Here is a 22400-nt window from a genome sequence, read left to right as displayed (position 1 = left end):
ATTCCTCCTGTCCTAACCCCTCCTTCTAATTAACGTTGTGAAGGAAACGAGGAAGGAACGAGAGGAGGGTGGAGGAATGAAGGAGAGGCCGATATGAGAGATGAGACGTCCTGCTCACTCACGCATCACTTTTAAGAGACGTCAATTACTGATGATGCGGCGCATCACCTCTTAGGGCAGAATAAACAGACATGCAAATTGCAGAGAATATGAGCTTATACCAAATCCTAAAAAAATCGTATGAACATGGACTCTTCCCAATTATTGACCCTGATAATGAGGTAATGTTTGATAGTTCTCGAGACATAAATGAATACTTATTATACCAGCATGACCTTTTTTTTTTAACAAAGTTTGCATGGTAATTTTAATAGATTCAATTACCGTAAATCCTCAAATTATGGCCGGGATTCTATGTATAGCCGGGTCTCGGATAATAGCCGGGTCGTGGTTGGTCGTGGTCGGACAAATAAAAGATGGCCCCCAAATACAAGCCGGGGTAATAATGGCCTAACAGTAGGGCTACCAGTCCATGATCACTAGAAGACATTGTTTTTATTTAACTTAATGAAAGAAAATAGCTTTTCTTAATATTTTATGTTGTTGGTTGGTTTAATAGGCCGCCGGCCTTAAAGTTGCCAAACTGTTGCCAATGAAAAGTCTCCAACACGTCACTCTCAAGCTACCAGTGGCTTGCCGCCCCCTTCTGAGCTTGCCAGAGGTTGAAGCAGTCACTAGGCCTACTATATTTAAACACAATTGTTGCCACGAGGCATTCCAGCCTACGGATTTAATAAAAACAGTAGGCCTAAATCATACATCATTAAAAAATAACTCAATTTAGGCTACTTGGCTATACGCAATAAGATTTACATTAAAGCACAGCGCACATTCAATGAAATGCCTTGTCTCACAATAAGCGGGTGGAAATCCGACACTCTTTCAACTGCATGAAACTTAATAGTGAACTATCAAATACCCCCCCAGATTTCAGTGTCCATCAGTCCCAACATTTAGCAATATCAAACAGTACAAAAGTAACTTAAATCCAAAACGAAAATCTTCTGCTTTCGATAGCCTGTAGCCGCTCCAAACGAAACGCATGTCTCACAATAAAACGCTTTAGAAAAAAAATATATCCTTAACTTGCTGTTTTCTACGCTAATTTGTTATTGTTCATGAAGGTGTGTCTGGCAAGTTGTTTTATGAGTAGCCTTTTAGCCTACTTTATTCCTATTACAATAAACTCCCATCTCACTGTGTGTGTGTGTGTGCTGGAGTCCGACAAGCCAGTGGTTTGAATACACATATGCGCATGCAGGAAGAGTGCCTTTAGTATTACACTCTCAAGTAATACCTCCCTCCCACACACACACACACACACACACACACACACACACACAGAGAGAGCACAGCTTGAGAGCTTCTCAGAGGCTCAATCGCTGATTTGAGTGTTTATGGTTGGGATTTATAAGTGACTGGAAGTCAATCAGTAAATACATTTTTCTAAACTCCCTCAATAGATAGATAGATACTTTATTGATCCCTAGGGGAAATTCAATGCATTCTGCAAAGACGCCTGCCAGCAACTCGCAAATATTTAGCTACTTAGAGATGGAAGCAAACACACACACTCATCCATTCCACACAATCACACACACATACACAAATCCATATAGACACACACCCACACACACACACACACAAAAGAGTGTGCACACTCATACATGCACACATCCTCTAATACTCAAATACAAACACAGGTACAGACACACACACACAGAGCGTACGCACATTGAGCTCCTCCAGCTTGCAGACACACACACACACACACATGCACACACACACACAGCGTACACACACACAGAGTACGCACATTGAGCTCCTCCAGCTTGTCGATGGTGTTCTTGGCGTCCAGCAGCTTGTTGGTGAGCTCCACGATCTCCTGGTCCATCGTCTTCTTATCCCGCTCCACTTTGCGCAGCTACGGACCAGAGAGGACACATGAACTGCTCTGTGTGTGTGTGTGTGTGTGTGTGTGTTAGATAGGTGTGTGTGTGTAATGTGAGTGCAAGGCAGACTAGTCATGTATAACACGCTCTTAACAGTGTTTGAGTGAAAGTGGTCATTTTTTAAAACCACCCTTCTTCGGAACCAGAGAACCAATCAAAGAGGAGGGGGGGCCAGTCAAAGAGCGAGAGAGGGAAGAGAAAAGGAAGATGGAGGAAAAGAAAAAACAACTGAACTGAACAGAGGGATGTGGGGCGAGAGAAAGAGGGCAACTTTACCACCACTCCGGCAACTTTACCACCACTCAGGCAACTTTACATAGGTAATCCTCACTAATACACCTGAGGTTCAACTACACCAGGTAATCCTCACTAATAGGGTTCAACACCACCAGGTAATCCTTACTAATAGGGTTAAACGACACCAGGTAATCCTCACTAATAGGGTTCAACACCACCAGGTAATCCTCACTAATACACCTGAGGTTCAACTACACCAGGTAATCCTCACTAATACACTTGAGGTTCAACTACACCAAGTAATCCTCACTAATAGGGTTCAACACCACCAGGTAATCCTTACTAATAGGGTTAAACGACACCAGGTAATCCTCACTAATAGGGTTCAACACCACCAGGTAATCCTCACTAATACACCTGAGGTTCAACTACACCAGGTAATCCTCACTAATACACCTGAGGTTCAACTACACCAGGTAATCCTCACTAATAGGGTTCAACTACACCAGGTAATCCTCACTAATAGGGTTCAACACCACCAGGTAATCCTCACTAATACACCTGAGGTTCAACTACACCAGGTAATCCTCACTAATACACCTGAGGTTCAACTACACCAGGTAATCCTCACTAATAGGGTTCAACTACACCAGGTAATCCTCACTAATAGGGTTCAACACCACCAGGTAATCCTCACTAATAGGGTTCAACTACACCAGGTAATCCTCACTAATACACCTGAGGTTCAACTACACCAGGTAATCCTCACTAATAGGGTTCAACACCACCAGGTAATCCTCACTAATAGGGTTCAACTACACCAGGTAATCCTCACTAATAGGGTTCAACACCACCAGGTAATCCTCACTAATAGGGTTCAACACCACCAGGTAATCCTCACTAATAGGGTTCAACACCACCAGGTAATCCTCACTAATACACCTGAGGTTCAACTACACCAGGTAATCCTCACTAATAGGGTTCAACACCACCAGGTAATCCTCACTAATAGGGTTCAACACCACCAGGTAATCCTCACTAATACACCTGAGGTTCAACACCACCAGGTCGTCAAAATTTTGAGCAGACCTGAAGACCAGCCCCAGAGAGGGTGTGTGTGTGTGTGTGTGTGTGTGTGTGTGTGTGTGTGTGAGAGGGGAGGTCTTAGAGCTCGGGACAAACACACAAACACACACACAGAGGAAGGGTGCCATGACAACTGGTCGCCTGGCAGTTAGCTAAATTACCTGCCAGGGAGAGAAGGAACACAGAGAAAGAGGAAAAAGGAAAAAGATGGACAGAAAGAGATAGACGAACAGATAGAAAGAAAGAGAAGGGGTAGGGGGAGGGAGAGAAGGGGGGTCATAGAAAAGAGGAAGAGTGAACGAGGGAGACAGAGAAAGAACGAGACATAGAGAGAGTGAGAGATAGAGCGAACGAGAGATAGAGTGGGAGAGAGATAAAAAGTGAGAGAGAGAGAGAGAGATAGAGATAGAGGGAGAGAGATAGTTATGAGCAGAGAGGCACACATAGATGTAAGGGAAAGAGAGAGAGAGAGAGATAGAGAGAGAGAGAGAGAGAGAGAGAGAGATAGTTATGAGCAGAGGCGCACACATAGATGTAAGGCAGAGAGGAAGGGGGAGGACATGGAGAGACAGAGTAGAAAGGTTTTCAAACACTGAAGTGAGGAAGGAGTCAGTTCAGAGCCATATAAAGGTAGAGTTGCGACAATGGGTGTTCAAAATTCCGTTGGTCACGTGGTTTGTGTAAACCTCAACTAGTTCCCGGAAGTGATTGACAATGGATTAGAATGCATTAAATAGGCTACTGTTCAATAGACAGAGCCACGATTTTGGGTAATTGACAGTCAATAAATGCATTGATATACAATATTTATAACACAGTGTAATTATTGTGTAAACTATGTAGTTATCCTACCCTACCATTACAACAATATTAAATTAAATTCCAGACCATATCTTAGCCTGCTATATAAGGTAACCTTTTACGTGTCACTTAATATTAATTTCTGTACAAAATCAAGACGGGAGATTCTTTAGAAAACGCAATTGCACCCACCCCATAAGTGTATCTAAATTATCGCTATATAAAATAAATGACCTCGTACAGTGACTCGAAAAGTGAACAGTGTTTTTGAGACTGCGTGTAGCCTACAAAAGCGCATGGAGCTCCTGTAAAGCTCGTTGCAACGAGAAACTGTAACACAGCTAGTCTAACATTACTTGTTTGAGTTTTCTACCCCGCGTTTCCTCTGGTAGTCAGTGATCTGAGCTAATAAGCGAATTACCTAGCCAAGCCTAGCCTATCGTAGCGGGAGAATAAAAAAGGTTTAAACGTTTTTTAACATCTCCAGTGTAATGGTGGGCATTCTAAGTTAACCGTAGCATTAGGCTATGAACTCATAAACATGAACAGCATTTTGTCATCGTTTGTCATTCACCGTGCTGTGAACAGCATTAAGATGCTAGGCTAAAGAGCTTGAGATTCAGACAGGTGAGCACCTGGGAATGGTGTGCATCGTGTCAGAAAATAGCAATTTGATCAGTGATCATTCATCATCAGCGCAAGCTTGGTTTGAAACTTTCTGGGGATGGGGATTTTACACGATCCTTCATCACTGGGCTAGCCATCACTGGGCTAGTGTGCCCTGCTGTGTTAATATGACCGTGCTGATGCTAACAGCTGCAGCTCCCTCAAATCTAGGTTCTCTCATGCATATTAGGCCAGCTTTTGCCAATGAAAATGAATGCAAAATAAAAAAAAAACAGTCCTGCTTCTAACTGAAGAAACGTTTACGTTACCAACAATGTTAACAACAAACTCAGTTTCACTGTTGCAAGTACAAAGTTGGCTGTAAATATGCTTAGTCATATTACATTTTAACGAACCAAGGTATCCACATATCAAACGATTAAGTCCACAGTTATGGAGGAATTGTTTTGGGGAAGCAGTTGCACTTTATCCCATTTTTGCTGCCCTTTTTAAAATTAAACCACTTAAATCCATAGCCTATGAGCATTGCGCATAACGTTACAACTATGATGACATGATGGTAAAGCTAAATGCCCAAGACACGTCACGTCATAAAAGTTGTAGGCAACAAAAGCAAAAACTTAATGACAGCTCGTTCGTGGTGTTGCCTAGTGCTGCCTAATTGAAATGGTATAGGCAAGGTTTATCTTATATTAGGTTATTGTCTGTGGCACATTTATTGGGCTTTAGCCTCTTTTCATTTATTTGATAAGGAACTGTTAAAAACTGAGCAGCAGAAAAGCTGTCATAGTATACATAAATAGTTTATTATTATAATTAGGTTATTAATACTATTACTTTACTACTATTACTGTTGTTACTGTTATTATTATTATTATTATTATTATTATTATTATTATTATTATTATTCGGATCAGCCAATAATGTAAATCTGAGTCTGAAATGTTGGCTACAGTCTGTAACTGCACTGCTGCTATTATAAATTGTTAACTTTCGGGAACTATGAGGCTTCCATTAGCCGCCATTGTTGAAAAAAAATGGAACATTAGCGTCAATGGAGTTGTCGCAACTCTACCTTTATATGGCTCTGAGTCAGTTTAATTGCAATGCACAACTGGTCATCAGGGACGGCACACATGACCCCCTCAGGCCACTGTATCTCCCCCCCCCCCATCTCCACTCGGCTGAGGGTGAGGTTTCCAGCTGTGGGGGTACCCAGCGAGCGGGCAGGGTGTGAGAGCCAGAGCTGACATTCTGACAGCGTTCAGGCGAGTCTCGCTGCCATGGCAACAGGGTGGCACTCCTGTATGTAGCAATGCCACTCTGCTGATGCTGCTGCCATGGCGACAGGGTGGCACTCCTGTGTGTAGCAGTGCCACTCTGCTGATGCTGCTGCCATGGCGACAGGGTGGCACTCCTGTGTGTAGCAATGCCACTCTGCTGATGCTGCTGCTGCTGCTGCGCTTGTTTGTTTGTTTGGTGTTGATGTTGTTGTTAGGTTGTCTGTTGCTGTGTTTGTTGATTGTCTTTCTAGAGCTGTGCTAATTGGCTGACGTCCCATGTATACCCAGTGGCAGATCCTCTATGGGGACCAATCAGCAGCGGCATCGGAGCTGAGCAGCACAATCACACAAGCTGAAACCTCAAATCAAAGCCGCTGATTAGCCTTCACCAGGAAAAAGGCTGCTTTTGAGCGAGCTAGCATTGACACTCAAGTTAAGATTATCTGGTTAGGACAAGACAGCCTTTTGTGGCTAAAAAACGTCACATTTTCACGCTGCCAAATGTGAAGCTCTGCCTCCCACCATCACCATCATCACCATCATCACCACCATCATCATCATCATCATCATCATCACCATCATCATCACCATCATCATCACCACCACCACCACCACCACCATCATCATCATCTTTATCAGGAAGTTTTCATGCAGGTGCTGGCTTTCCAAGCAGCCAAACACAGCCTAGCACAGAATAGCCAATCAAACCACAGCCTAGCACAGAATAGCCAATCAAACCACAGCCTAGCACAGAATAGCCAATCAAATCAGAGCACCACTGGCCCCACTGGCATGACGAGCAGTATGACACAGCAGAACATGGCTTATTTAGTAGCATATAGCCTTGCCTACCCTCTGACAAGTCCCGCATTGGTTATTCCAGCATCACATAGCATAGCATAGCACAGTCTAGCGAAACAGCACAGTTCAGCACAGCCTAGCATAGCACAGCAAATTATAGATTAGCACAGCCTAGTCTAGCACAGTACAGCAGACAATAGCACTACAAAATGCAAATTAGCATAGCCTAGCACAGCATGGCAGACAATAGCACTACAAAATGCAAATTAGCATAGCCTAGCACAGCATGGCAGACAATAGCACTACAAAATGCAAATTAGCATAGCCTAGCCTAGCACAGCATGGCAGACATTAGCACTGCTGAATAGCACAAGCCCAGAGGAAATGAGCAGGCAGGAAGCAGGAAGTCAGCTAGCCAGAGTGGATGGAGGGATGTGTGGACACGCAGGGAGGGATGGAGGGATGGAGTATAAAATACATGGAGATGAATGGGGATGGAGGGATGGAGTATAAAATACATGGAGATGAATGGGGATGGAGGGATGGAGTATAAAATACATGGAGATGAATGGGGATGGAGGGATGGAGGAGATGAATGGGGATGGAGGGATGGAGGAGATGGAGGGATGGAGGAGATGAATATGGGGATGGAGAGAAACGAATGAGAGACGGAGACTGAGAAAGAGAGAATGAGAAACGCAACTGCATAGACCCAAGTTTGACTGATGGCGGCCTGAATGGAGATGAAAAGACGACCCGGATCACAGGGCAGCATGGAAAAGAGGGGGATCAGAGAGAGAGAGAGAGAGAGAGAGAGAGAAATGAGAATACAGGGAGAGTGACTGTTACATACACAGACATACACACGAGAGTTTCAAAGACAGACCGACTAACAGACAGGCAGACAGTTACAGAGATAAACAGACACTGATTAACAATGAAACTTAATGAGAGAAAACCCACACCATTGGCAGGGGATCGTATATGCTTATGGCGTGTGTAAGGGTCTCATGTATGTTTATAGTGTGTGTAAGGGGATCATATTGTGTGTAAGGGGATCAGATAGATAGATAGATAGATAGATAGATAGATACTTTATTGATCCTCAAGGGGAAATTCAAGCGGATCATATTGTGTGTAAGGGGATCATGTATGTTCATAGTGTGTGTAAGGGGATCATGTATGTTTATATCACCCGGAGAGAAGAAATACTCTTTTCTGATTGGCTGGTGGGGTGGCTATTAATTCTGAATAACGGGACACCTATGAAGTAGATCTGGTAAAAAAAGTGTAATCACTGTTTCATACCAATGCTTACTAATGGTAACTTAACAACCATAGTAGGACGACGTTTGAGCCTGGAAGCAGGCTTCGCAACAATGGAATCAACTGTAAACAAACTAACTGTCCATGCTATCTCAAAGTTGTACAACAAACTGAACAAGTCGGCTTTTTTTTTAAACGGAACCGTTTGTTTCCTTTGCGTGCTATAAAGGCATGACTATTACCTATAGTGGCAACCGGGTGCTAAGCGAGATAACAGCCTTCGAGGTCACCTGTTATACGGAATTAATGAACTCCGCGGTGCGGGGAGTTCTTAGCCTCTCGTCCATTAATTCCGTATAACAGCTGAACCAGCCGAGGCTTCAGGGGACGAGAGGAAAGGTAACCAAACTACAGATCATCTCTCAAACACGCTAACCAAACTACAGATCATCTCTCAAACACGCTAACCAAACTACAGATCATCTCTCAAATAGGTAACCAAACTACAGATCATCTCTCAAACACGCTAACCAAACTACAGATCATCTCTCAAATAGGTAACCAAACTACAGATCATCTCTCAAACACGCTAACCAAACTACAGATCATCTCTCAAATAGGTAACCAAACTACAGATCATCTCTCAAACACGCTAACCAAACTACAGATCATCTCTCAAACACGCTAACCAAACTACAGATCATCTCTCAAATAGGTAACCAAACTACAGATCATCTCTCAAACATGCTAACCAAACTACAGATCATCTCTCAAATAGGTAACCAAACTACAGATCATCTCTCAAACATGCTAACCAAACTACAGATCATCTCTCAAACACTGTGACCAAACTACAGATCATCTCTCAAACACGCTAACCAACCAAACTACAGATCATCTCTCAAACACGCTAACCAAACTACAGATAATCTCTCAAACACGCTAACCAAACTACAGATCATCTCTCAAACATGGTAACCAAACTACAGATCATCTCTCAAATAGGTAACCAAACTACAGATCATCTCTCAAACACGGTAACCAAACTACAGATCATCTCTCAAACACGCTAACCAACCAAACTACAGATCATCTCTCAAACATGGTAACCAAACTACAGATCATCTCTCAAACACGGTAACCAAACTACAGATCATCTCTCAAACATGCTAACCAAACTACAGATCATCTCTCAAACACGCTAACCAAACTACAGATCATCTCTCAAATAGGTAACCAAACTACAGATCATCTCTCAAACACGCTAACCAAACTACAGATTAGTTTGGTTACTCTGTACTGTACTCTCCCTTCCAACTAGCTACCCTGTACAACTGCTTTAAATCTTTGTAGTTTTTTTAGAAGGAATATTTGAAATGTCATTCTTTCAGCACTACTGCCATTACCCACTTGTGCTTAGCGGGGACAGAGCCAGGCCACCAGAGACTACTGTGTGTGTGTGTGTGTGTGTGTGTGTGTGTGTCCCTTGTGCCAGACCACCAGAGACCAGCCTCTTCATCAACAACTAGAGCCAATCTGCAGTTAGCCAACCCACTATTGCAAAGATGCTCAAAAACATCTCATCTGGGGGGTGAATAGTGTGTTGAAATTGGAGTTATGTGTGTGTGTGTTTGTGTGTGTGTGTGTGAGAGTAAATGAGTGGAGAGAATACATTCTGTGTGTGTGTGTTTGTTTGTAAGGGAGAGACAGTGGGATGGAACCAGAGACAGAGAGTGTGTGTGTGTGTGTCTGTGTGTGTTAGTAAGTGAGTGGAGAGTATATCCTTGTATGTATGTGTGTGTGCGCGCCTGTGTGTGTCTGAGTGAGTGTGTGTGTGTGTGTGTGTGTGTGTGTAAGCAGGGAGGGAGGTAAGCAGTGGGAACCTCCCTCCCTGCTTTGTCGGCTGCAAAGCTTCATGGGAAATCAATTTGAGCTCAGGGTGCTGGGAACAGTGCAGCGAACCCACTTCGATCTGATGTGATTGGATTTGGAGGGAAAAATGAGCATATACCGCGCACACACACACACATCCACGCACGTGCGCACGCGCACGCACACACACACACACACGCACACGCACACACACACACACACACACAGACACACACACACAAAATGGACTCTCAGATGTGTCCTGATGCTTAACGATAAATCCATTTATGCTGATTGAGTTTATCCACTTTACAGCAGTCGGATCCTTGGAAGGTTCGAAATAAATCTACAGTTACTGCAGGGCTGTAATCGTCTCACACACACACACACACACACACACACACACACACACACACACACACACACACACACACACACACACAGACCTGTCAGTTGGTTATGCATGACCACAAGCTTGCTACAACACACACACACACTCCAGTACAGATCAATGAGAGAGCAGGGGGATGGGTGGCAACGTGGTGATGTGATCACTCAATTCCTGTTCTCCTTATACACCAATACACACACAAACATACAAGATGTGGCTAACATGATGTAATGAACTTTGAACTATTTCTACTGACCGAGCACTCGCGCGCACGCGCACATGCACACACACGGGTCAGGTGAAAGGTTACCAAAGCGTGTAGTTTCTCCTCCAGCTCCTGGTTGGCCCTCTGAGAGGCAGTGTAGCTGTTCTGGAGTCTGTTCTCACACACACACACACACACACACACATACACACACACACACACACACACACACACACACACACACACACACACATACACACACACACACACACACACACACACACACACACACACACACACACACAAAGAGAGAAAGAGAAAAACATTAGATTCATACCAAAAGTCTGATAGTGCCATCCAGTCCCGCTGGGAAAAGGACTTTCTTTACAAAGACATATCTCATCATGATAGACACATGTAACACATCGCTGGAGTGTTGGTCAGAGTAAGTGTGTGTGTGTGTGTGTGTTGTGTGGGTGTATGTGTGACAAAGAGAGTGAGTAAGTAATAATCCTTGCTCTCCCTGATTAGAAGAGTGACCGCTCTAGCGATCATGCTTAACGTAGCTCCGCTCTAATGGTCGTGCCTTAACGTAGCTCCGCTCTAACGGTCATGCCCTAACGTAGCTCCGTTCTAACGGTCGTGCCCTAACGTAGCTCCGTTCTAACGGTCGTACGGTCGTGCCCTAACGTAGCTCCGTTCTAACGGTCGTGCCCTAACGTAGCTCCGTTCTAACGGTCGTGCCCTAACGTAGCTCCGTTCTAACGGTCGTGCCCTAACGCTCGTTCCTTAACGTAGCTCCGCCAAGCTAAGCGAAGCTTGCCTTGCTGTGAAACAGTACAGCTGTGTGGTCAGCTCCGATCTCCTCGCAAAGTGCGGAACTTTTTAAGGGCCGGGTCTTGATGAAATTCACCACTCTCACAACCTCGTTCAAAATCTCATTCAGGTCGGGACTAAGCTGCCTTGACACGAGTGCTTCCCTATGAATAACACAGTGCGTCCATTGCGCATCGGGTGCTACCTGGGCCTAGGCTACAGATAAAAAAAATTAATTAAAAAACCTCCTGTTTTTCATGTCAGTTTGCACCCCACCTGGCATGTCTCCGCGACCCACAGTTTGAGAAACGCTGACCTAAGAGGTCTCATCTTGAGAGGAAAATGAATGAGGACAGGAGAGCTGTGCAGTGTTCTACACCAGTCATTTGCATCTGTAATAGATAATGTTGGTGCGTTATCACCAGTCATTTGCATCTGTAATAGATAATGTTGGTGCGTTATCACCAGTCATTTGCATCTGTAATAGATAATGTTGGTGCGTTATCACCAGTCATTTGCATCTGTAATAGATAATGTTGGTGCGTTATCACCAGTCATTTGCATCTGTAATAGATAATGTTGGTGCGTTATCACCAGTCATTTGCATCTGTAATAGATAATGTTGATGCGTTTTTATTGCCTATTATAATGATAACGCACCTCCATCTTGTGCACCTACTTAACGTCTTTTTCCTCCCACACAGAATAGTCGACTTGCCTTCAGAGTTTTATTAAAAGCCAGCGAGAGGAATATTTCACCGTCTGCCTGAGAACACTCGCCTTCAGAGTTTTATTGACAGCCATCGAGAGGAATATTTCACCGTCTGCCTGAGAACACACGGTCAATCTCCATCACCATCATAATAACCATAATCATCATCATCCTCCTCCTCCTCTTCCTCCTGGTCGGCGTGACTATTCATTTCCTCTGAGTGTGTGTTGGCTGTGAGTGTGTGTTGGCTGTGAGTGTGTGTTGGCTCTGCTGTGTGTGTTGGCTGTGAGTGTGTGGGTATGAATGGGCTAGAGATGAACTCAATGGCTGGACACAGCACCCTGACCTATCATCAGTGGCGGAGCGGAGAGCCGAGTGTCCATTGATCAATATGCCGCTCGTTCCCATTCACCAATGAGCAGAATATTTACGCATGGTTGCCAGATCAGCACTTCTGCAGCCAGGAAGCCAGACGGCAGCACTCTAGAACCTTAACTGCTTTCTGTTTCTGCACAAGCACTTTCCAGTCAAGAGTGGATTTGTCTGTGAGTAAGGGAAAGTATGCTCAAAAAGTGTGTGTGTGTGTGTGTGTGTGTGTGTGTGTGTGTGTGTGTGTGTGGCGTGTTCAGTCATCTCTGTTCTTCGTACAGCTGGCAGCTGGCATAACTTTCACAGGTTTGATGGCAGATACCCATCAGATAGTGACCCAAAGGTGTGTACCCATCAGAAAGACTGTTTTGATCTCATACACAGTGTGTGTGTGTGTGTGTGTGTGTGTGTGTGTGTGTGTCATGTTTTGATATCACCTCTGTTCAGGATGCAGCAATGTTATTGCCCCAGGCACCCTTATACATACAAATACACACACAGTTCTCCACACTTACACACTCTTCTATACACAAACACAAACACACACACACACACACACAGAGTTGTCCACACACACACCCTTCTACACACACACACACACACACTCTTCTATAGAGGAAAAACTGAGTTACTATCTGATGGGGCATCTGACATCAAAGCTGTGAAAGTCAAGCCATGCCAGCTATCAGGAGAGTCAAGCCATGCCAGTTATCAGCAGTCAGTAGAACACTCCCTATGTGACTATCAGCAGTCAGTAGAACACTCCCTATGTGACTAATAGCAGACAGTAGAACACTCCCTATGTGACTAATAGCAGTCAGTAGAACACTCCCTATGTGACTATCAGCAGTCAGTAGAACACTCCCTATAAGCGCTTTCAGATATAACCTCTGGAGTATATGCGGAGGTTTGTCAAACGGAGGTCCTACCCTTCGGATGATTCAGATATGATGCTAACCTGCGGACATTATACTGACCTTATACGGACCTATGTGTGAACGACATACACGCACATTACAGAATCTCCGTGTGGTTGTCGAGTGAGGGGTGGGGGCTTGTAGAGTTCACAAGATGTGAGATATGACGCAGAATATATGCGGTCGCTGCCTGTCACAGCTGCTGTTTGTTTACAAAGTGTATGCATTATGTAGGCTAAAGAAGAAAAATCTATTGCGCGTAGGCTAATAGGCTACTTGAAGTAGTCATTTAAGTGCGCACTTGAAATTGACCTACAGTATTTGTACAGCGGGGAAAATAAGTATTGAACACGTCAACATTTTTTTCAGTAAGTATACTTCCAGTGAGGCTATTCACATGAATTTTTCACCAGACATTAGTATTAACTTAGTAATAACTAACTACCTAACTAACACTAACTAAAAAATCTAAACATTAATATCCATAAGTAAAGTTATGAGTAAAAAAGTGGAATGGCACAGGAAAAAAGTATTGAACACGCTAAGAAAAAGCAGTACACAAAGGCAAGGAATGGCAAGGAACAATATAAGCTGGCTTAGTACATACCGATGGGCTATAAAAAGGTTTTTCGTTACCAAGGTGTCACACAAGAAACATTTCATGATGGGTTAAAGCAAAGAGCTCTCGCAAGACCTTTGCAACCTTATTGTTGCAAAACATATCAATGGAACTGGTTACAGATGCACTTCAAAACTTCAGAATCATTCAATAAGCAGTATTGGAGCCATTATCTGAAAGTGGAAGGAACATCACTGCATCATTAACCGGCCATGCACAGGATCTCCTTGCAATATTTCGAACCAGGAAGTCAGAAGGATTGTCAGAAGAGTAGCCCAAGAGCTAAGGACCACTTGGAGAAAGCTCCAGAAAGACTTGGATGCAGCAGGTACAATTATTACAGAGAAAATCATAGGTAATGCACTCCACCGCCATGGCCTCTATGCATGCTCACCCCGCATGACTCTATTACTGAAGAAAAACATGTCGAAGCTCATTGAAAGTTTGCTACACAACATTTGGACAAGCCTATGAAATACTGATAGAATGTATTCTGGTTAGGCGAGAGCAAAATTGAACTTTTTGGATGTCATACTACACACCATATTTGGAGAAATGGCACTGTGCATCACCCTAAAAATACCATACCAACAGTGAGGTTTGGAGGTGGTGGTATCATGGTGTGGGGCTGTTTTTCATCTCATGGTACTGGCGGACTTCTTACAGTTGAAGGAATGATGAATGGAGCCCTTTTGTTCCAGGAGAATCTTGCCATTCACCAGGATGATGAGGATGAGACATGGCTAGACCTTCCAGCAAGACAATGATCCAAAGCATTCAGCAAAGGAAACTCAGAGAAAGGAAATCAAGGCCCTGACTTCAATCCAATTGAATAGTTTAGGAAGTTAACTAAAGATCAGGATTCACAAGAGGGACCCCTAGAATCTTCAATATTAAAAGACTATCTGTTGGGCCAAAATCACACCGGAATACTGCGACTGATTAGTTTCGTCATACAGGAAATGCCTTGAAGCTGTCATTTCAAATAAAGGCTCTTGCCCAAAGTATTTAAGAAATTTCAGCAAGCGTGTTCAATACTTTTTTCTTGTGTCATTCCAGTTTATTACACATAACTCAATTTATGGACTTTAATGTTTGGATTTTTTTATATTGGTGGATTATCTGAGTTAATACTAATGACTGATGAAAATGTCATGCAAATAGCCTCATTGGATGTATCCTTACTAAAAAAAGTGTTGACGTGTTCAATACTTATTTTCCCCGCTGTATGTGTGCTTCGAATAAACACATTTATCTGTTTTCAACGTTATGTAGCAGAATTACTTGGCTATGGAACCCCAAATCTGGTTTGCGTTGGAGAGAGAGAGCATGCACAAACTTTATGGTACCAGCCAATTCAGTAGACTAACTCAAGACTTCAAGGCCATCATATACAATGTTTTTAAGCAACAAACAAAATACTAACATAACAGTGAAGTGGTTCATTTTTTCATGGTTTATTTTTTCCAAAAGCATCCTCTCCCCATGTGTCTTTTGCATTTACGTAAGGAGCTTGGAACAAAGGTTGCTAGGTTATGGGGACGCTGGCAAGACACGCTGCTCCGTCTGGCATCATGTTTTTGTTTGTTTTTATGTAATGTTCGTAATTTTATGTAATGTCACGTTTATTTTTTGTATTGATTTGTCTAGTTAAATATTTTCTCTCTTTATTTACGTTATTTTTGATAGTTTTCGTGTTACTCTCTTAGTCCTTTTTACTGCTTTCAAGTCGGCTGATGTTGTTAACGTCTGTCCATTGGGAGCTTGCTATGGCTAGCCTCTTACATCCTTCCCATCCATCTGTGACCCGGTGCTGCACTTCACTGTCTGGTCGAGGGGATTTCTCGGGGCAGCAGCTGGAGCTACTCTGAGAAAGATCTGCTGAGGCCGCCGAGCTGTTTCTGACCAGTGAGCTGCCATGCCAACTGCCTGGAGTCTGGATTGAGCAGACTAACGTTAACGTTAACGTTGAAGAACTCTGCATTACGGACCAACAAACGGTCGCTGTTAAAAGTCCACCGAGTTGCTGATCTACAAGATCGGCCATGACTTCGGACTGTTATGCTTCCAGTGATATCCAGACTATAACAAGGCCTAACGTTCACGTTATCTCCAGACTGCCAGTGAGTATAAAGAACTTTGTTGGCGTTGCATGCATCGGTTGTGGAGACACAGCTGTGCGCAGTTTCACGCGAGTCATCATTGCCCTTGGACATTTTCAGCCGGTTGGAAATTGGACAATTTCTTTTTTTTTTTTTTTATTTATTTTATTTATTAATTTGTTTGTTGTCTGTCTTGTATGTCTTGGTGTCACGGGTACGCTGGTGACTACGCTGCTCCGTCCGCTATTGTCTTTGTTAGTCTATGTGTCAATCACAATGTCTTAGCCTATGTGTGGAGCGCTTTGGGTTGCACTCTGTGCACGTTAAATGCGCTATACAAATAAAACTGACTTGACTTGGAACAAAGTTGGGTTTTCTTCGTTTTCATTTTCTCTAGGCATATTTATGCTCAACAAATATCAGCGAGCTCAGCAGTGAGGTCATGAGAAGGCTATCAATAAACAGAAAACCGACCGTGTTGGCTAACAATTTATTAAATACTCCTGTTATTGTCGTCAACGACGTCGCTGTAGGCTACTGCCTTTTCAGCACCTTCTGCTTATGATTCAGTCTTTTGAATTCGTTTGGCCTTGCCATGCAGTTGTAGGCTACAACGTGTCTCTTGCCGTTCCCTTCATGTGTTCTATCAAAATGCTGTCTGCCCTCATGGACAGTAGCTCCGTGATGTCTGCATCTTTCCAGGTCGGAGATTTTCTGGACAGCCCTATGCCACTCTATCATAACACTGGCATTTAAGTCAGATCTAACCACATGGACGCACGAAAGAAACGTCACCGACACGCCCACGCCCACTAGGTGTGAATTTTAACCGCATGTTCTATGCTTTGTTCAGACACAGCACATTTACATAAGGGGGGGATTACTAGAACAACCGGCTAAATTCGGACTTCCATATGACCGGTTATGTCGTTCAGATATACGGCCTCATCGTTTAACATCCGCAGAACCTCTGGTCTTACACGTATGTCTGAAAGCGCTTTATGTGACTACCAGCAGTCAGTAGAACACTCCCTATGTGACTATCAGCAGTCAGTAGAACACTCCCTATGTGACTAATAGCAGACAGTAGAACACTCCCTATGTGACTAATAGCAGACAGTAGAACACTCCCTATGTGACTAATAGCAGTCAGTAGAACACTCCTTATGTGACTATCAGCAGACAGTAGAACACTCCCTATGTGACTAATAGCAGTCAGTAGAACACTCCCTATGTGACTAATAGCAGTCAGTAGACTTCCTACAGTATGTGGCGACCAGAGAGCGCATCATGACAGGAGAGTGGGCATCATGACGGGAGAGGACAGTGGGCATCATGACAGGAGAGTGGGCATCATGACAGGAGAGTGGGCATCATGACGGGAGAGGAGAGTGGGCATCATGACAGGAGAGTGGGCATCATGACAGGAGAGTGGGCATCATGACGGGAGAGGAGAGTGGGCATCATGACAGGAGAGTGGGCATCATGACAGGAGAGTGGGCATCATGACGGGAGAGGAGAGTGGGCATCATGACAGGAGTGGGCATCATGACAGGAGAGGAGAGTGGGCATCATGACAGGAGAGTGGGCATCATGACTGGAGAGGAGAGTGGGCATCATGACGGGAGAGGAGAGTGGGCATCATGACTGGAGAGGAGAGTGGGCATCATGACAGGAGTGGGCATCATGACAGGAGAGTGGGCATCATGACAGGAGAGTGGGCATCATGACGGGAGAGGAGAGTGGGCATCATGACAGGAGAGTGGGCATCATGACAGGAGTGGGCATCATGACAGGAGAGTGGGCATCATGACAGGAGAGTGGGCATCATGACGGGAGAGTGGGCATCATGACAGGAGAGTGGGCATCATGACGGGAGAAGAGAGTGGGCATCATGACAGGAGAGTGGGCATCATGACAGGAGAGTGGGCATCATGACGGGAGAGGAGAGTGGGCATCATAACAGGAGTGGGCATCATGACTGGAGAGGAGAGTGGGCATCATGACTGGAGAGTGGGCATCATGACAGGAGAGTGGGCATCATGACAGGAGAGGAGAGTGGGCATCATGACAGGAGAGTGGGCATCATGACGGGAGAAGAGAGTGGGCATCATGACAGGAGAGTGGGCATCATGACAGGAGAGGAGAGTGGGCATCATGACTGGAGAGGAGAGTGGGCATCATGACAGGAGAGTGGGCATCATGACGGGAGAAGAGAGTGGGCATCATGACAGGAGAGTGGGCATCATGGCAGAAGAGTGGGCATCATGACGGGAGAGGAAAGTGGGCATCATGACAGGAGAGGAGAGTGGGCATCATGACTGGAGAGGAGAGTGGGCATCATGACAGGAGTGGGCATCATGACAGGAGAGTGGGCATCATGACGGGAGAGGAGAGTGGGCATCATGACAGGAGAGTGGGCATCATGGCAGAAGAGTGGGCATCACGACGGGAGAGGAGAGTGGGCATCATGACAGGAGTGGGCATCATGACAGGAGAGTGGGCATCATGACGGGAGAGGAGAGTGGGCATCATGACAGGAGAGTGGGCATCATGACGGGAGAGGAGAGTGGGCATCATGACAGGAGAGTGGGCATCATGGCAGAAGAGTGGGCATCATGACGGGAGAGGAGAGTGGGCATCATGACAGGAGTGGGCATCATGACAGGAGAGTGGGCATCATGACGGGAGAGGAGAGTGGGCATCATGACAGGAGAGTGGGCATCATGGCAGGAGAGTGGGCATCATGACGGGAGAGGAGAGTGGGCATCATGACAGGAGTGGGCATCATGACAGGAGAGTGGGCATCATGACGGGAGAGGAGAGTGGGCATCATGACAGGAGAGTGGGCATCATGGCAGGAGAGGAGAGTGGGCATCATGGCAGGAGAGTGGGCATCATGACAGGAGAGGAGAGTGGGCATCATGACGGTAGAGGAGAGTGGGCATCATGACAGGAGAGTGGGCATACTTATACTATATACTATACCTCTCCATCACTCTCTCTCCATCTCTCTACCCCTCCATCTCTCCATCACTCCATCTCTCCATCACTCAATCACTTCATCATGACGGGAGAGGAGAGTGGGCATCATGACGGGAGAGTGGGCATCATGACAGGAGAGTGGGCATCATGACGGGAGAGGAGAGTGGGCATCATGACAGGAGTGGGCATCATGACAGGAGAGTGGGCATCATGACGGGAGAGGAGAGTGGGCATCATGACAGGAGAGTGGGCATCATGGCAGGAGAGTGGGCATCATGACAGGAGAGGAGAGTGGGCATCATGACAGGAGAGTGGGCATCATGACGGTAGAGGAGAGTGGGCATCATGACAGGAGAGTGGGCATCATGACGGTAGAGGAGAGTGGGCATCATGACAGGAGTGGGCATCATGACAGGAGAGTGGGCATACTTATACTATATACTATACCTCTCTATCACTCTCTCTCTCTATCTATCTCTCCATCACTCCATCACTCTATTTCTCATTCTCTCTCTCACTCCATCTCTCTCACTCCATCTCTCCATCACTCCATCTCTCCACCTCTCTATATCTCTCCCCCTCTCTACCTCTCCATCACTCTCTCTCCATCACTCCACCTCTCTACCTCTCTACCTCTCCATCTCTCTACCTCTCCATCTCTCTACCCCTCCATCTCTCCATCACTCCATCTCTCCATCACTCCATCACTTCATCATGACGGGAGAGGAGAGTGGGCATCATGACGGGAGAGGAGAGTGGGCATCATGACGGTAGAGGAGAGTGGGCATCATGACAGGAGTGGGCATCATGACAGGAGAGTGGGCATCATGACAGGAGAGGAGAGTGGGCATCATGACAGGAGAGTGGGCATCATGACAGGAGAGGAGAGTGGGCATCATGACGGTAGAGGAGAGTGGGCATCATGACAGGAGAGGAGAGTGGGCATCATGACGGTAGAGGAGAGTGGGCATCATGACAGGAGAGGAGAGTGGGCATCATGACGGGAGAGGAGAGTGGGCATCATGACTGGAGAGGAGAGTGGGCATCATGACGGGAGAGTGGGCATCATGACTGGAGAGGAGAGTGGGCATCATGACGGGAGAGGAGAGTGGGCATCATGACGGGAGAGGAGAGTGGGCATCATGGCGCTGACCCTGCGACCCAGGGCAGTCGATGTGTGTCCCATCACGCTCACATGCACACAGCGCAGCATTGACCTGGCAGCAACATGCCACATGGCACACAGCCCGAGCCCCGCGGCCCTGGCCTAGTTTCACACTTCACACCAGAACCGGTTACGGCTCCCACAACCAGCTGCGTGCGTCGCGTTGCTGGAGACGCATCCCATTCACTTTACATGGGCTCACGTGATCCGTTGCCCAACTGAATTGTGGGTCCGTCGCGTCGCGTTTCTCCCGCCGCTCGCGTTGAGGAGTTCAGCTGTTGCTGCACCGACAGACGGCACCGGCCAATCAAGCCAATCTACGGACGGCACCAACCAATCACATTACGGTTTTACTTCAAGTCATTTGCATAGCTACCGTCGGGAACACCCACTGGCATGCATTGACGGAACGCAGCTGTGTGTGGGAGCCGTAAGAGCACAGCAGCACAGCAGCACAGGACAACACGACAACACAGCAGCACAGGACAACACGACAACACAGCAGCACAGGACAACACAGCAGCACAGCAGCACAGGACAACACAGCAGCACAGGACAACACGACAACACAGCAGCACAGGACAACACAGCAGCACAGGACAACACAGCAGCACAGGACAACACAGCAGCACAGCAGCACAGGACAACATGACAACACAGTAGCACAGCAGCACAGGACAACACAGCAGCACAGGACAACACAGCAGCACAGCAGCATAGGACAACACGACAACACAGCAGCACAGCAGCACAGGACAACACAGCAGCACAGGACAACACAGCAGCACAGGACAACACAGCAGCACAGCAGCACAGGACAACACAGCAGCACAGGACAACACAGCAGCACAGCAGCACAGGACAACACGACAACACAGCAGCACAGCAGCACAGGACAACACAGCAGCACAGGACAACACAGCAGCACAGGACAACACGACAACACAGCAGCACAGCAGCACAGGACAACACAGCAGCATAGGACAACACAGCAACACAGCAGCACAGGACAACACAGCAGCACAGGACAACAGGACAACACAGCAGCACAGCACAGGACAACTCTATCTCTCGCTAATCTATTCCATGCTCACTAGCTTTCTATCATTCCACCTCTCTATCATTCCACCTATATATATATATATAGAGTGGGCATCATGACAGGAGAGTGGGCATCATGACAGGAGAGTGGGCATCATGACGGGAGAGGAGAGTGGGCATCATGACTGGAGAGGAGAGTGAGCATCATGACAGGAGAGTGGGCATCATGACGGGAGAGGAGAGTGGGCATCATGACAGGAGAGTGGGCATCATGACGGGAGAGTGGGCATCATGACTGGAGAGGAGAGTGGGCATCATGACAGGAGAGTGGGCATCATGACGGGAGAGGAGAGTGGGCATCATGACGGGAGAGGAGAGTGGGCATCATGACAGGAGAGTGGGCATCATGACGGGAGAGGAGAGTGGGCATCATGACTGGAGAGGAGAGTGGGCATCATGACAGGAGAGTGGGCATCATGACAGGAGAGTGGGCATCATGACAGCCGTGCAGCCGTGGCCTACTGGTTAGCACTTCGGACCTGTAACCGGAGGGTTGCCGGTTCGAACCCCGACCAGTAGGCGCGGCTGAAGTGCCCTTGAGCAAGGCACCTAACCCCTCACTGCTCCCCGAGCGCCGCTGTTGATGCAGGCAGCTCACTGCGCCGGGATTAGTGTGTGCTTCACCTCACTGTGTGTTCACTGTGTGCTGAGTGTGTTTCACTAATTCACAGATTGGGATAAATGCAGAGACCAAATTTCCCTCACGGGATCAAAAGAGTATATATACTTATACTATATACTATACCTCTCTATCACTCTCTCTCTCTCTCTATCACTCCATCACTCTATTTCTCATTCTCTCTCTCACTCCATCTCTCTCACTCCATCTCTCCATCACTCCATCTCTCCACCTCTCTATCTCTCCGTCTCTATATCTCTCCATCTCTCTACCCCTCCATCTCTCCATCACTCCATCTCTCTCCTGTCGTCCCTCCTGATCAATAGAGCTGAGCCGGATGAGAGTGTATGAGGCTCTTTCTCCCTCTGCAACAGACTGCACTCAATGGCTGCAAGCAAATGATAAACGAGTCCT

The 22400-nt window shown here is 46.1% G+C and overlaps 1 protein-coding gene across 1 annotated transcript in view; it reads right to left on the bottom strand.

The window, feature by feature from the left end:
• Positions 1-22400, bottom strand: part of tjap1 (tight junction associated protein 1 (peripheral)) — a 58405-nt gene that overhangs the window by 17633 nt on the left and 18372 nt on the right. The window contains exons 4-5 of the mRNA XM_076286365.1: positions 10687-10753; positions 1877-1984 (exon numbers count right to left, since the gene is read on the bottom strand). Of these exons, the coding sequence (XP_076142480.1) occupies positions 1877-1984; positions 10687-10753 (175 nt within the window). The remainder of the gene's footprint in view (positions 1-1876; positions 1985-10686; positions 10754-22400) is intronic.

The sequence above is a fragment of the Alosa pseudoharengus genome, unplaced genomic scaffold (assembly GCF_046254945.1).
Source record: "Alosa pseudoharengus isolate Yale_2024_CS ecotype anadromous, Long Island Sound unplaced genomic scaffold, YU_APseudo_1.1 YU_APseudo_1.1_scf_15, whole genome shotgun sequence".
Taxonomy (NCBI): domain Eukaryota; kingdom Metazoa; phylum Chordata; class Actinopteri; order Clupeiformes; family Clupeidae; genus Alosa; species Alosa pseudoharengus.
This window is presented reverse-complemented; position numbering and strand designations above follow the sequence as displayed.